The sequence below is a fragment of the Lutra lutra genome, chromosome 8 (genome assembly GCF_902655055.1).
Source record: "Lutra lutra chromosome 8, mLutLut1.2, whole genome shotgun sequence".
NCBI lineage: Eukaryota > Metazoa > Chordata > Mammalia > Carnivora > Mustelidae > Lutra > Lutra lutra.
Window position 1 is genome coordinate 141,428,533 of NC_062285.1, and position 14,196 is coordinate 141,442,728.

Consider the following 14,196-nt stretch of genomic DNA (forward strand, 5'->3'; position numbering starts at 1 on the left):
CATGGGGAAGTTAGAAATGACAGATCTGTCAACAGCACGTGCTGGCCATATTGGAATGGCCCATCGAGAGCCCACCGCTCACCTTCAGAGAGCTTGGGATTAGATGAGAGTAACCTCAACTTCCCGAGTCCCTGCATACACACATGTGCCAATCAGCCGGCCTCGCGGCGCCTCAGGACTCTAGGGTCCCCCTTTCGCGATGGACACGTAAGGGAACCCGCACAGAGGGAACTGTGTGCCACGGGCACTCGCTCATCCTCACCGGTCCCCAGGCGCCTCTCCCGTGGGAAGGGATGCTCCCCCTTCCCAGGGCCCGGGGGGGTTCAGCGAGCGCAAAGCGTGTGTGTCAAGCCGGGCACACAGCCTCCACCTCCAGCCGTGCCCCCACCCCCTCCGGGGTCAGCGGGCTGACCCTGTGTTTTGTAAATCCCTGCTGTAAAAATGGAAAATCACATTGCCACCAGGCAGGCACCGCTGAAGCCACAGAGCTCCCGGCTTCCGTGGGCGCTGCTCCCACACCCGTCCCACCCGCTCTGAGGCTGCTCCCTACCCCACGCCCCAGGGACCCTGCCCCGGGCCATGAGCGCCCCCTTCCCTTCTCCCCTAGCCGGCACTGGGGCTCCGATCTCAGGCCTCCCACGGAAGCTCTCCAGCCGCCACTCGCCGCCCGACCTCGCCTCCCTCGAGGCCTACCCACTTCCGGTCTCCGCCACTTCCACCCGCCCCTTTGTCAGTTACAGCGAGGTGGGGCCGCGGCCGGAACTCACCGGGTTTCCGGTCTGGGCGATCCCGATCACAAACACCAGCTGGGAGCAGAAGAGCGCCCCGATGAGGTTCCTGTGGATGCCGTGCAGGTTGGAGCGTAGCGTCCGCGCCAGCGCGAGGAGGACGAAGGCCACCAGCAGGGCGGCCAGCGACAAGGACACGGCGGCGTAGGTGACGATCTTCAGGGGCAGGACCTCTCCGTGCTGCGGGTGGGGGGTGGGCGGGGGGACATGAGGACTGGCCTGATGGGGCTTTGCACAGGAAAGGCACTTTAAGGTCGACTTTACTATGGGCAGAGCCAGCACGACTGACACGGTTCTCAGGCTGCTGGAAACCACGGAAAACACCAAATGGATTAATGAGGCGTTGGAAAGTTCTGGAGCAGGACTGTGTCCACTTACACGTGGCTGAGGTGGTGAATGTCTATTCTGTGTATTTTGCCCAATAAAAAAATGTTTAAAAAAAGTTTAAAACAAAACAACCCTCCGTACATAAATGTTACCATCCTGGAGATGCACAGCCTGCCCGCCCCAAATTCGGAGCCGGGAGGGGCTTGCACACAGAAAGCGGGTATGCCGTAGCTGCACGGGAGCTGGGCTGCTGGGGAGCCGCGAGGGGGTTGGGCCCCAGAGTCTGAGGGCTCAGGGCTCAGGGCTCTCCTCCTGCCCTCCAGAGGCCCAGGGGCTGCCTCCTGCTGTTGGACCAGTACTGGCTTTGAGGCCCCGGGGCAGGGAGCAGTGAGCCCTCTTCTAGTTCCACTTCTTCTCCCTGAATTTCAGCTTCCTCCTGCCCCACTCCCGGCATCGCCCAGCACCCCGGCTAGGGGTCGACCCCCAATCCCGCCCCTACATGGATGAAGACTACTGATAACTAACCTCCTCCAGGCCAGGACCTGGGGCTCCCAGCTCAAAAGTGCCACCTGCCCACGGGAGCCTGGTGGTCAGGGGAAGACCGGAGGCCACACCCTTCCCTATTGTCTCCCTGGCCGCCATCAGCAGCAGCAGTCACCCACCCAACAATGTGACAGGAACCTGGGAGCCACAGAGCTTTTGGGAGGGACAATGACCTGGCCTCCCGGGACACATCCCAGGCCTGAAGAAAAGGTGCCAGGGTGAGGCCCCCAGGCCTCTGTTCTGGTTCCTAGGAACCAGCATCTGCACACATTGGAGCCCAGGAAGACCTCGCCACCCGCCCACTGGGGGCCACGGCCCTGTTCCATTTACTCGCAGGCTCCCAGAGCCTTGCATTTCCAGGCCCAGGAAAACACCAGAGGTTAAACATCAGCTGGCCTCGGGGGCTCCTGACCAAGCCCCTTCTTCTGTGTCTCCGGGCCAGTGTGTGCGGTGCTCACGGGAGACCCTCCCTTTGTTTCGGACAGCCGGCTCTGTTCTCCCTTAAAATTTAAAGTGGGGCCGGCACAGCGCCATACAAGAGGACACCGAGAGTCCGGCTTCGAAGTGAGGCTCTTCCAGGGCTTTCTTTTTGGGCTGAGGCTTAGGGGTCTGCCACCGGGTTTTTAATTTACAACCCAGCCCCTTTGAAAAGAGTTTCTAAGGAGTTTTGTTTTGGGAATCCTGGCAGATTCCGGCCAACCCTCCTGAACACGGGCTTAAATTGTGGACTCCATTTGGGGCCGCGCTGACTCTCCAAAGGGACTCATCCCTGGACACACTTGCCAGGAGGGCAGGACTGCCCAGGGGGCCGCGCCCACCTCACGTCTGGAGACGTCCATGAGCACGGCGAAGCTGGCCGTGTGGCTGCACTGGCAGGCGACGTGGGTCCGGTTCCGGGACAGCAGCTCGCAGCCCTTGGCCGACCACCCTCCCGTTCCCCCGATCCTACAGAGAAAAGGCAGGCGTGAGAGGGACCCCTTCCACCAGGGGGGTCTCTGAGGCCCTGCCGCCCCTGGGGAAGCCCATCCAGCACCCCGCATGGCCGACCCGTCTCCCCTCCCCACCCCCCCATCGCGTGCTGTGAAGACAACAGCCCTCGGGACCGCGTGGACACTCTCCCTTCCCTTTTGTGGCTGGGAGTGCCCTGAAGCAACCCTCTGAAGTTCACGGTTTCTGTGTCATCTCACAATAAAACCAACGGGGATGTCTCGGGCGAGCGGCACGCCCTCTTGTTGGAAACATTAGTCAGTTGTTAAAAGGGCTGCTATGTACTTCTGCCTTCTTTGAGTCTAGGCGCTTCAGGAAATAATATCCCACGTTCGTTTCGCACTTTCATCTTCAGACTGCACAATGTTTTACGGCAGCCGCCTGCGAGCAGGGCCCAATTATGACTTCCCTGTTACTGATGCGAAGCCCCAAATGACAAGCTGCTTATGGGTGTGTCTCGGGCGCAGAGAGAGTCCCGCCCTCCCTCCCTCTGGGAAAATCAAGTAACTTCTCTGGTCCTTCGTTTACTCATCTGTAAAATGGCCAGTGAAGGCTAATACGTGTCTGCCAAGAGCCCCAAGATCTGGGGATGAGAAGCACCGCGGAGGCACAGAGGGTAATTAGGCAATAACTAATTGCTAAGATCCAGTCCTGCGCCGTGAGAGACAGCCGCGCCTCGTGCCTGCCAAACAGCCCCTCGCACGTCCCTCGCACGTCTCTCGCCATGAAAGTGGCCCATCTTTCTCGCCTTTGTAAGCCAAGCGTCTCTCACAGGCCGGCACAATGCTGCTCGCTCATTAACTAGAATTTGGAAAGTAAAGGAGCCGCAAGACCCCTGCCCAGCCAAGCCTGCTTCCCAGCACGAGTCCCCTGCAGCCGGGCATCCGCACGCTCCCGCTGGCCACCAGCTCCCGGCTGGAACCCTGCTTGGCGACACCGACTCAATCCGTCTGCAGCACGATGTGAGGGCACGTCTGTCTGTGCTGCACAGAAACAGGCGCCCAGCTGCACAAAAGTCCATCCCAGCTTCCAGCAGCCTTGGCTGACCCCACACACAGGGGCAGAGCTCCGGGGGGTGTGGGGGTATGAAGGGTCCTCACGCTGGCGACACCCTTACATGATGGAGTGATTCCAGAACACGCAGACGGGCTTGGTGCGCTCCTCGGTCTCTAGCAGGACATGCTCCACCAGGACAGGCCTCTCCAAGGGGCTGGGCAGGGCAGCCCCCTCGCTGTACACCACGGCGCTCACCACCGGCGTGTTAATGACTGGCCGGTTGGGCAGCCTGGGACGGAGAACACGGGAAAAGGCACAGTTATAAGACGCCTGTCTCAAATCTGTGCGTCGACGACCCCAGAAGCACGCACTGTAGACGTCTCTCCAGGAGGCCCGGACCCGGAGCCCCCGCCGCTGTCCCCGAGAAGGGCCCCGGGCTGTGGCAGTGGCTCTGTGAGCGATGGGGCATGTGTGGGGGACTGGTCACCTCCAGCCGGGCGGCAGCACCAGGGAAGGGCCACGTGGATGCCCAGAACCTCATCCCAGGGGGCTCTCAGGGCTGTGGTCTGTGGCCATGGCCCAGGCTCACAGCGGAATGTCCTCACACGGATGCCTGGGGAAGCCCTTTGGAATCCTCCAGAAACAGGCCTTACCGGAGGCTGCGGCGGTCAGGGTCATAGCGCTCGGGCAGGAGCTGGCCTAAGGTCCGGTAGATGATGACAAGGGCGACGGCGAACCGGCCGGGCTCGTCCGGGTGCCTCTTCCGCCTCATGAATGGGGCCTCCCCCTCCGCTCCAGGTCCCGGGGGTGCCGCCTGCGGGGCGGCTTTCCGACCAGCTGGCCGCACCATGGGGGTCCCTGCAATGCAAGCGGAGCGTGAGCGCGGGGCCGGTGCGCCCACCAGGCCGCTTCCTGCTGGGACAGGGGCCTCCTGAGGCCACAGATGCTCGCTGGGCCCTGGCGGAGTAAACACAGAGCCCCACGAGACTGCAGCACAGAGGCTTCCAGGGGCTGGGGGAGGGGACGGGGACAGACTGTCATTCCTGGGGACAAAGGTGGCAGTGCCTGCCCAACACTGTGGATGGACGGAACATGACTAAACTCTGCCCCCAGAGTGGCCAGGACGGCACTGGTTCTCAGCATTTCAGCTCGACCCAGGAAAAGATGACCGCTGTCACGGGCTGACCGGCCAAGGCCCTCACCCCACACAGGGGGCGACACCGGGGCTGCTCTGGGAGGGACGGACAGGGACAGGGAACTGTCTGCGTGGGTTTGTGCCCCCTGCTTTGATCCCACGTGAATGACGGGTGTGTGTGAAGTTGTACGTGCTCTAGGGACACAATAAGCCACATACGGCCCGCATAAATACGTCCGCACATGTATTTTGGGGTGTAGGTGCTTACGATATCATGCCACTGACCGCGGCACGGAAGCATGGGTGCAGGAGGGTTGAGAACTTCCCCACACGGGCTCACGGGAGGGAGTACTGGCCCTCCCCTTCCCAGCGGCCAAGTGACAGTCCCCTCCGACGCTCTGTTAGCCTGGCCACACTCACGTTCTCAACAACCGACAAAATGCCCCAGGTGGCCCAGAAGCCAGCTCTGCAGCCACCCAGACCGCCCGGCACTGAGCACGGGAAGCTGAGCTCCGGGGAGGCGGGAGGGCCGAGCCCTGAGGGACAGGGCTTCTAGAAAGGGCAAGACCCAGGGGAGCCTGTGGAGGGTCTATGAGGTGCAGTGGGGGGGGGGGACCTCTCGGCCCCCACACGGGGGGCCACTGCAGCTCAGAACGGCTCACCGGTGCCAGCGAAATGCCGTGTGACCAACGGCGCCCGCCCCCTGAGGTGGCACACGCACCTTCAGCATCTTCCTGACCCTGCTCAGGGGCAATGACTCGTGACAACACTGCTCAGCGACACTCAGCTCCTCCTCGGGGGGCGGGGGGTGATATAGGCGGGGGCTTTCCTGAGTGAGAGGGTCAGGTACTGCCCCGGGCCAGATGACACTCCCCAGGCCTCTGCCCATGGGCCAGACGCCACCCAATGGGTCAGACGTGACATTTACGGGTCCTTTGCGCCTGGACAACCCCACAGAGTAGAGGCCAAAGAAAGGCGCTGACTCAGTCCCGCCGGGGTCCTGCTGCCTCTCAGCTGCTTGCTCCGGGAAGTGGAAGGCGGGCTGAGTCCCCGCGGCCGCTCGCCAGGGCCGCTCCTCCAGCAGGGCTGGCAACTCCGGGCAGCCTCGACAGTACCAGAGGCAGCGGTGGGCGCACTGGACAGCATCCTGGGGCGCTCAGAAACCCCAGGCCTGGCCCTTCCCAGTGTTTGCTCCCGGCGCCAGTGCATGGCTGCGGCCAAAACCTTACTTTCCTCCCCGACTCGAGTGGCTCCCCGCATCCCCAGCGAACCAGTCAGCAGGCAAGCGAGTCCCGGGGGGGCCCTGCGGGGAGGGCAGGCAGGGGCCCCTCCCTCGCCTCAGGAGAAAAGCCTTATGCGTGCTCCCGCGCGCACGCGGGCACACACACACACACACACTATCTGGGCCAAGGCTGGGTCGGCAAGGGGAGGAGAAGGGCCCGGAGTCTGGGGGTGGGATGGAAGCCTGTCCAGGGGCCGGTCAGGGCGAAGAAGGATTTGAGCCAAGGTGGGAAGGTCGGTGTCTGCACTGGCCTGCCAAAGCCTGAGGCAGGGGACAGACGCAGGCAGAGGTCAGCCCTTGGGGCCAAGCCCTAGGGCTCTATGTCAACATCCAGCACTCAGAGAAGAGAGGCAGCCCCTCCAGGAGGGACACCAGGAGGCGGTGGGATGCCAGGGGCTGGGGGGGCTAGACTGCACCCCCTCTAGCTCCTGCAAGCTCGTCCACCCAGATCTGGCCCTGAGTTCTGGCTCTAGGAGCACAGGATGCTTTCTCCTCTGCTTGCCTTCCAGGGGACCTGTCAGGTGTTTGAGCAGTGGGAGGGGGAGGGGCCACCCAAGCCAGGCGACCGAGGCTTCCCATCAGTAAAAGATCTGGCGGGGTTTACTCCGGGGTGATGGTTCCGGCTAACAGACAAGTTGAACATGGCACCACGTACGGAGCTGAGGGGACCGATGTCAAACGGCCGCCGTCCCAAGGCCAGCAGGGCAGCAAGCACCAGAAGCTTCTCTCGTGGGACCATCTAAAGCAAACGAGGCTCCTGCCTGTCCACTCTGGATGCCTCAGCTTCGGAGACAGAGGAGGACCTGGGGTCCGTTGAGGAGCACAAGCACGGACAATGTTTTTGGGTCAGGATGAGCGGCGATATCTGCAGGGTCCGCACGTCCGATAGTGCTGACGACCGCTGGGAACTCAGCCGAATGCGGGAAAACCCAGACCGCCCAAAAGACGGTATGAAAGATGGCGTCGGGGTGGATCCCGCATCGGAGTAAAATCTCTTCCAGAGGTTCCGACACCCAAATAATGCCACGCAGCTGACGGACTGATTTACTAAAAACACCTCAAACTGTAAATTGTCCACTACAGAATTTTACCTTGTCACGTCCCCATTATTTTAAGACATTTTCAGTAGCTGGAGAGGATCTGTGAAAAAAATACTCTCAGAAAATCCCAGGGGCGCCTGGGGGGGCTCAGGCAAATGTCTGTCTTCAGCTCAGGGGATGATCCCGGGGTCCTGGGCCTGAGCCCCCCATCAGGCTCCCTGCTCGGCAGGAAGCCTGCTTCTCCCTCTACCCTTGCCCCCCTGCTCGTGCTCTGTCTCAAATAAATAAATGAAATCTTTAAAAAAAGAAAAAGAAAAAGAAAATTCCAAATGTTTAAGCCATTTGGTAATGTAACCCCAACCCAGGACTGAAAAACTGGCTGGCGGTGGCAGGGGGTGGGGGGTGGGGTAGGGGGGCAGGTTCTACAATTACCCACACGTAGAGGCATCCTCCCCCACCCATCAGGGAAGACTAGTGCGCACGTGTGTCAGGTGTTATCTCATCTGTCACGTCACGAGACAGCCGAGTACCTGCCGGAGACACCCGGCCGCGGCACGGGGGTCCGACGCCAGCTCACGCCTCGCACCGGCCCCGTTCTCAGGGCACGCGTGTGACATGCATGCACACAACACGCTCCGCTACTAGGAACCGTTCTATTCCTTCTCACAGGGCCCTCGGAGGCCCCCACCCCTCCCCCGAACGGCGGGTCACCGTGGCGTCCACGAGGCTTCACCTTTGCTCTCCAGCGGCTTGAAGAAGTCGGCGGAGAAGAACACCGAGGATCCCAACTCCTTTGGGAACTCGTCACGGATGTCCTCGAATCGCGGCACCCTGGCTCCCGTGAAGTTGAACGTGTCGAAGATGTCGACGGCCAGAACTGTGGGGACAGGTCCCCCTTGTCATCCAGCCCCCAGGTCCTCCCAAGAGCGCCCTCCACCGGCTCCGCGTCCAGACCAACCAGAGCCGCCGCCCTGACCAGCGGCAGCCTTCCTAACAGAGTCGCTTCCACTCTGCTGCGCACCCCGGACCCGCTGAGTCACACAGCGCCAGCTCTGAGGGTGAAGTGAGATATCACGGCGGCATTGGGGACCAGCCGGCTGGGGTAAGAATGAGACGGCCGGAGAACAGGGCTCCCCGGCCAGCAGAGCCCGAGTGGACACTCGGATCGACCCAAGGGGCCCCTGAGTCCTGTTGGCTCTCGGAGGCTGTGGGGTCACCCCTCTGTTGGCACCAACCGCCACCGCTCTGAGGAGCCTGCCGACGGAGAGGCCATCACCCCTGCACACCCCAGATGACCCCCAACGTCATCCCACTGAGCTGACTGGTCCAACAGCCCCCACAGGAAGGGAGCCCATGGGCTGCCCACATGGACAGGCCAGGCACCCACCCCAAGCTGCTGGGTGGTCAGGGATGGCAGGGAACATAGGACACAGGAGGACAGACAGGACCCAGTGCAGGACGGATGCTCCCGGCCACAGAGCATCAGGGACAACACCAGAAGGGTTGCAGGCAGAAGTAGGCAGGACACTTGGAACCGCCTGAGTGCTCCAGGAGGCCCCGGGCTGCAGGCGGCACCGTATCCGGGTCCTGTCCGGCCCCGAGGCCAGCTCTGCAGAAGCACACGCATCCTTCTTTCCCGCCCCCAGTGATGACGGGGGCCCTGAGCCCACCACCACCCCAGCACAAGGCAGGCCCGTCGGGGGCCCCCGGAAGGGCCCAGGAGATGCAGAAGCCAGAACATCTCCTGGCCAGCACGGGAGGCCCCACCCCAGCCAGTCGCAGGGCTCCAGTGAGGGCCGCCACTTCCAGATTAAGGCTCAGCCCCTCCAGTGACAGGCGTGCACAAGGCAATTACCCCCCCCACCACCGGCCCCGTGCAAGGCCGTCCCCTGCAGGAGCCCCGACCCCCACTCAGGGACTTGGCCAGCTCCGCCTGGGTGGGTCAGGTGGGGGCTGGTTCTACCATCCAGGGCTTTCTCCCTGGGAAGGAATCTGACCGTGGAAACCCTTGGACCTCAGGGTGGCGCCTCCCGGGCGCTGGGGGTGAGTCGGTTCACAAGGTACCTGCTTGCTGACCTTCAGCCCCTGACTCAGGAAGGGCAGACATCCCCCTGCCGCCCGTACCTGGCCGGCCTGTCCCTTGTCCTTCCCTGGGTCTGTGCCTCCCCTGGTGAGCCTGGGGGGAGGGACCCGCAGCCTGACCCCGGCCATGCCCCTCTGGACAGCCTCACACCCATGTCCCAAGAGGCCTGCAGACCTCCCAGGGGAGCCGACCACACAGCCTCTAACCCGCCCCGATTCCTGCTTGGAGCCTGGGAGTCACGTGTGTGTTTCTCTGGTTCAGCTCTGAGAGGCTGGACAAGGAGGGTCCTGACTCCCTACTGTAGACAAGTCACCAGAGGCCAGAGCTGCTGACCGTCCCCTAAAGACAGCCCATCAGGGCCCCCCCAGACAGGCCCCAGGGGTCCGACCCTGGAGCACACGCACTTTCCCCCCAGCCCCGCAGACTCGCGGCCTTACTCATGTTGGCAGTGACGATGACAAAAGGCCTCAGGTAGGTTCTCCGAACGTTGCGCGCCAGGTTGGTGACGTAGGCCTCAAAGCCGCCCAGCAGCCGCACGGCGCCCCCCTCGCTCCGCTGGATTTGCTCCCACGCGGCCTGCGTGTCCGGGGCCAGAAGTGTGCTGCCTGTGTGGACCACATCCTGTCAGACAGACAGATGGATAGCACTCAGCGGGTGAGTGAGCCCGGCCCCAGGAGGCTGAACTGACATGGCGGGAGGCAGGGGCACACCAGGCTCGGGAAAGTCTCCAGCTCCCTGAGACCAGGCTGGGCAGGATCAGATAGGGGACAGACCCTGGAGGGCAGGAGCCGTGCGTCAGGGAGACACTCTGCTGGGGGCTCCCCCACGTACACTCCGAGATGCAGAGGGGAGAAGGCACGTGGACGGGGAGGTTCCCCGGGGGGGGTGTCTCTGCATGGATGGGGAGGCCTGGGGAGGGGTCCAGAGGCATCATGGCTTCTGACGCTCACTGCCCAGCAGATCAGACACGTGAGGATGAACGAGGGTCTCCTCACCAACCACCATAAACAGACATTTCTTAGGGACCCGTTACTTAAACACAGAACAGGACGGTCTCTATATGAGACCTCGTATCTCTGAAAGCAGGACCCCGAGGTGGGAGCAGAGACTCGGGAGCCCCCGACGAGCTACATGCCCCTAGCTCTCTGCCTCGGTCTCCTTACCTGTAAAATGAGTGGCAACCGCACACCACCGCAGGCCGTGTGGGCAGCGAGCGGCTAACATACATGAGCCGCGCAGACCGCCGGCCGGCACTCAGGGGCAGTTGTCAGTGACGGTGACTGTCCCCACCACCAACACTGTGCCCCACACGTGTCCTCGCCCAAACACCCTGAGCACTCGCACCCAGTGTCCCCGGTCACCACGCTGGCCTGGCCCGGGTGCAGAGCGAAGTTTTGCCCTGAGGACGTGGGGGCAGGGGTGTCGCACAGCTGAGCATGGACCCCCCACCGCCCTCAAGCCCCACAGGACCACAGGGCCCCCCAGGGGCGACCCGCCGCACGCCGTCACCTGGTGGAAGTTGGCGTCCCGCGTGGCCGCCAGCTCGAAGCCCTGGCGGCCGCTCTCATGCAGCAGGACGCGGGCCAGCAGCTGGTAGGCCGTGCGCACGTCGTTGCCAAAGAGCGGGCCCAGGGGGCGCGTGGCGTTCCGCAGTGCCTTGGCCAGCCGCACGGACCGGTCGCCTTCCATCTGCGTCTCGTTCCGGCTCAGCTTCTCGTTCTGGGAAGGGGGAGCACACGAGATATTTGCACGCATACCGCGGCTGCTTTGCTCCTTCCTGTGATTCAGAACACCTGATCCTTTCTCGTAGAAACTTCCTTTTCAGGCAAGAACTTGAAAACCCAAACCAAGCAGGGACATTGGTGAGTACTACTCTGGCACCAAAGAGGAGGGACGGTCAGGCCAAAAAGTGCTGGAAAGAGACACCGGGAGAGTGGCAGTGACGAAGGGCGAGGTTGGGGGGCAGCGGGCCAGAATATGGAGACCCCTCATTTGCAGACCCAGACGCAGGGCTGGTCGTGACAGGAAGAGCAGCCGTGCTCCGCCGTGGGTACTCAGGACAGATGTGGGCGCGACGGTCCTGAGCCGGGCCCAGCCCCCGGCCAGTGGGATGCAGGGCCTTGCGCAGTCCGCACTCCCCGACCCCACAAGCACGCAGCTCCCCGAGGCGGCGCCTACCGTGGCTTTGAGCTCCAGGAAGGAGACGGTGGTGCAGTTGAAGAGCTCCGCGGGCAGCCAGCCCTTCTCCCCGCTGCAGTGTCGCACGGCGTTGCCTAGGGAACGGGGAACAGGGAGGAAGACCTGAAACCCCAATTAGTGATCATGCTCGTTGACCTGTGTGTACCTGAACCCAGTGTGCCCGGCGGGGGTGTGAAGCGCACCCCTTGGCCAGCCCAGGGACAGGCAGGTGCCATGGCCACAGAACCAACCCAAGTTCTCTCCGCACGTGCCCGGGGCCACGCTGAAGCTGCCCGAGCCGCCCAGCCGCCGTGAGCAAACACGTGAGCAAGTCCACAAAAAGAGAACCCAGTCCATCGTGTGCCAAATACCCACAGCGTCTGTGGGCTGCGCGCCTGCCACGAACCCGACTCGCAGCCGTGCACTTTGGTGGGTCGTGCCCTTGGGTCTCCGGACACCCCTCAGGGTGTGGATGCAGCTACCACCCCCATTTTATAGAGAACCTGGTGCTGGGAGGGGCAAAGCGGCCTGCGTCCTGGCCCGTATGCATGTGTCATGTTTGCGTTACGGATTTTCCAGGTTTTGTCATTTATTATTAAGAACAAGGTTTTCTCTCCCCGACACTTTGGCTAAAGAACATCCCACGCGTCCAGACGCTTGGGCCAAGTCTCCGCGAGCCACACGCCTCAGCCAAGCTCCGCCTAGAATGGATGCCACCAGCCATGGTACTTACCCACGGAGCCCCTGGGGCACGGCACGGCCGCCGGCTGCCCAAACTTGGTCTGTGGCCACCAGATGCCAGCCTCAAATGCTCTGGGACATCCGTTGTAGATCACTGGGGTCACGGGGGGAAAGAAGGCTGCTCAGCCGGCCACGGCCATGCCCACAAGTGTGCGTGGCTCTTGGAGTCCTCTGCCCCCACCAAGAACCAGACCCTCATCGGGGTTAGGACAGGGGAAGGGGGGACCCAGGCTCTGACCTGTGCCCTCCAGGAGGGCCAGGTCACGGAAGGCCAAGTGCACACTGTCAGACCATGAGGCTGTTGAACGCTCCCCAGACCCCAGGAGTGTGTGGTGCACACGCAGACACGGGCACGTGTGCAGGAGCCCAGTAGTCTGTCCCTGTGACACGGCCCGAAGGGGTCGAGGGGCAACTCAGACCTTCACAGCCGAGCGTGGTGACCTCGGCGAAAGGGTTGTCACAGTGATTGCACTGGCGGCCGATGACGCCGGACTTGCAGACACACTGCCCCGTGTCCATGTCACAGGCCCGGCTGTGCGAGCCGTACGGGAAGCAGTCACACGGCAGGCAGGCATCTTGACCCGGGGGCCTGTAGTGATTCTCCTGCAAAAGCCAGAAGAGGTGCATGGGACTCTAGGCTCCTCTCTTGCGGGATGCCTCCTGGGTGCGCCAAGGTTACGGCCGAGCTTCTGGGCCTCTCCCCGCCACCCTCCACCCACATCCCCCCCACGAGTGGCTTCTGGGCTGCCCACTGTGCCCGACGGGGCAGGCGCACTGTCTGGGAAAGTGCCCCCCTAACTTCTTAGCTAATACTTGTCACGGGCCACCTGCCTATCTGTCCTCAAAGATCCTGGATTCAGATGGAGGTTTACACGGTGTGTTTTTTTCATTGTGAAAAGTTAGAAGGCACCTGAAGGTCCACCACTGGGCAGGTCAGGGAATGGTCAAGGGCACGGGCTTCAGATTGCAAAGTCCCGGGTTTGTGCCTATCTCTGGCCATACCGCCCTTGCAGGGGACTCCAGCATGCCCTGCTGAAGGGTGGGATGGGCTGTGACTCAGCAGAGCCACGGCCTGTGTCCAGGTCCCAGGTCAGGCAGGGACATGGAACCATCCCCACAGGGAGGTCCAACCATGTATGTTTGAGCACCTGGGAGGAGGCACAAACACATTACCAGTCACCCCGGGCGGGAACATGGGCGTCACTTTTCGACACCTTTCTGCATTTTCTATAATTTCTGATGAGAAGAAATTCGAGGCACATTTTCTCGAAATGCGCTCTGAGCCTCCCTCCCGCCTGCCATGCCACCCATGGATGTGCGACTGCCGTGCGGCTCCGTGTGGCTTGCCCGGTCCCCATCTGCTCTCACCAGTGCGGTTTTTCATTAAATGTTTCAGCAGACGTTTGTGTTTCCAGAAGGGCATGAGCGCACGTGGGACATTCCCGGTGCTAAAGCTCCCGGAGTGCGGAGGGGACCCGTGCCAGCAATCTCCCCTCTGGGGCCGGCAAACCTACACCCCGCAGCATGTGGCCCTCATCCAACGAGACAGATCCTTCCTCTGGGTTCCAAATGACCAGCGGCTCAACAGCCGTGCAGACACGATTCTGAAGGGCTATGGTCTTCCCCAGGATGCCGCGGGGGACAGCGACCCAGGGCCTGCCGGGAGCACAGCGGCAGGTCTGATGCTGCAGGTGACTGTGCTGCACAGAACGCAGAGGCCCCGGCTGGGGTGTGGGCAAAGCTTTCCGTGGTTTAGAAATTCCAGCCATCCTTGAGGGTCAGCGTGACAAGAGCCCAAGGAAAACGGCCAAGACGGAGAACAGTGGTCGGTGCTGAGGCTGAGCAAACCTCATGGAAATTACCGTTTCCTGTTACCAACTGGGCGTGCGGCTGACGACTCAGTTCTCAGGGCTCCACGCCAGTGTCCACGTGAAGACCGGCCCAGGGGTACGCAGTGCCTCGGTGAGCAGCCACTTCCCTGGGCTCAGGACCTGACCTCGTGTGTGTGCACATGGGCATGCACACGGCCATCTCTGGGGGCTCAGGACCTGAGTGCGCGTGTGTGTGTGCACGTGGGCGTGCACATGGCTATCTCT

General features: G+C 62.3%; 1 protein-coding gene across 1 annotated transcript in view; it reads right to left on the reverse strand.

Moving 5' to 3' along the window:
* Positions 1 to 14,196, reverse strand: part of CELSR1 (cadherin EGF LAG seven-pass G-type receptor 1) — a 135,371-nt gene that overhangs the window by 12,729 nt on the left and 108,446 nt on the right. The window contains exons 15-24 of the mRNA XM_047741199.1: positions 12,520 to 12,703; positions 12,093 to 12,194; positions 11,360 to 11,454; positions 10,691 to 10,900; positions 9,619 to 9,802; positions 7,832 to 7,975; positions 4,295 to 4,499; positions 3,763 to 3,930; positions 2,477 to 2,603; positions 768 to 968 (exon numbers count right to left, since the gene is read on the reverse strand). Coding sequence (XP_047597155.1) covers positions 768 to 968; positions 2,477 to 2,603; positions 3,763 to 3,930; positions 4,295 to 4,499; positions 7,832 to 7,975; positions 9,619 to 9,802; positions 10,691 to 10,900; positions 11,360 to 11,454; positions 12,093 to 12,194; positions 12,520 to 12,703 — 1,620 coding nt within the window. The remainder of the gene's footprint in view (positions 1 to 767; positions 969 to 2,476; positions 2,604 to 3,762; positions 3,931 to 4,294; positions 4,500 to 7,831; positions 7,976 to 9,618; positions 9,803 to 10,690; positions 10,901 to 11,359; positions 11,455 to 12,092; positions 12,195 to 12,519; positions 12,704 to 14,196) is intronic.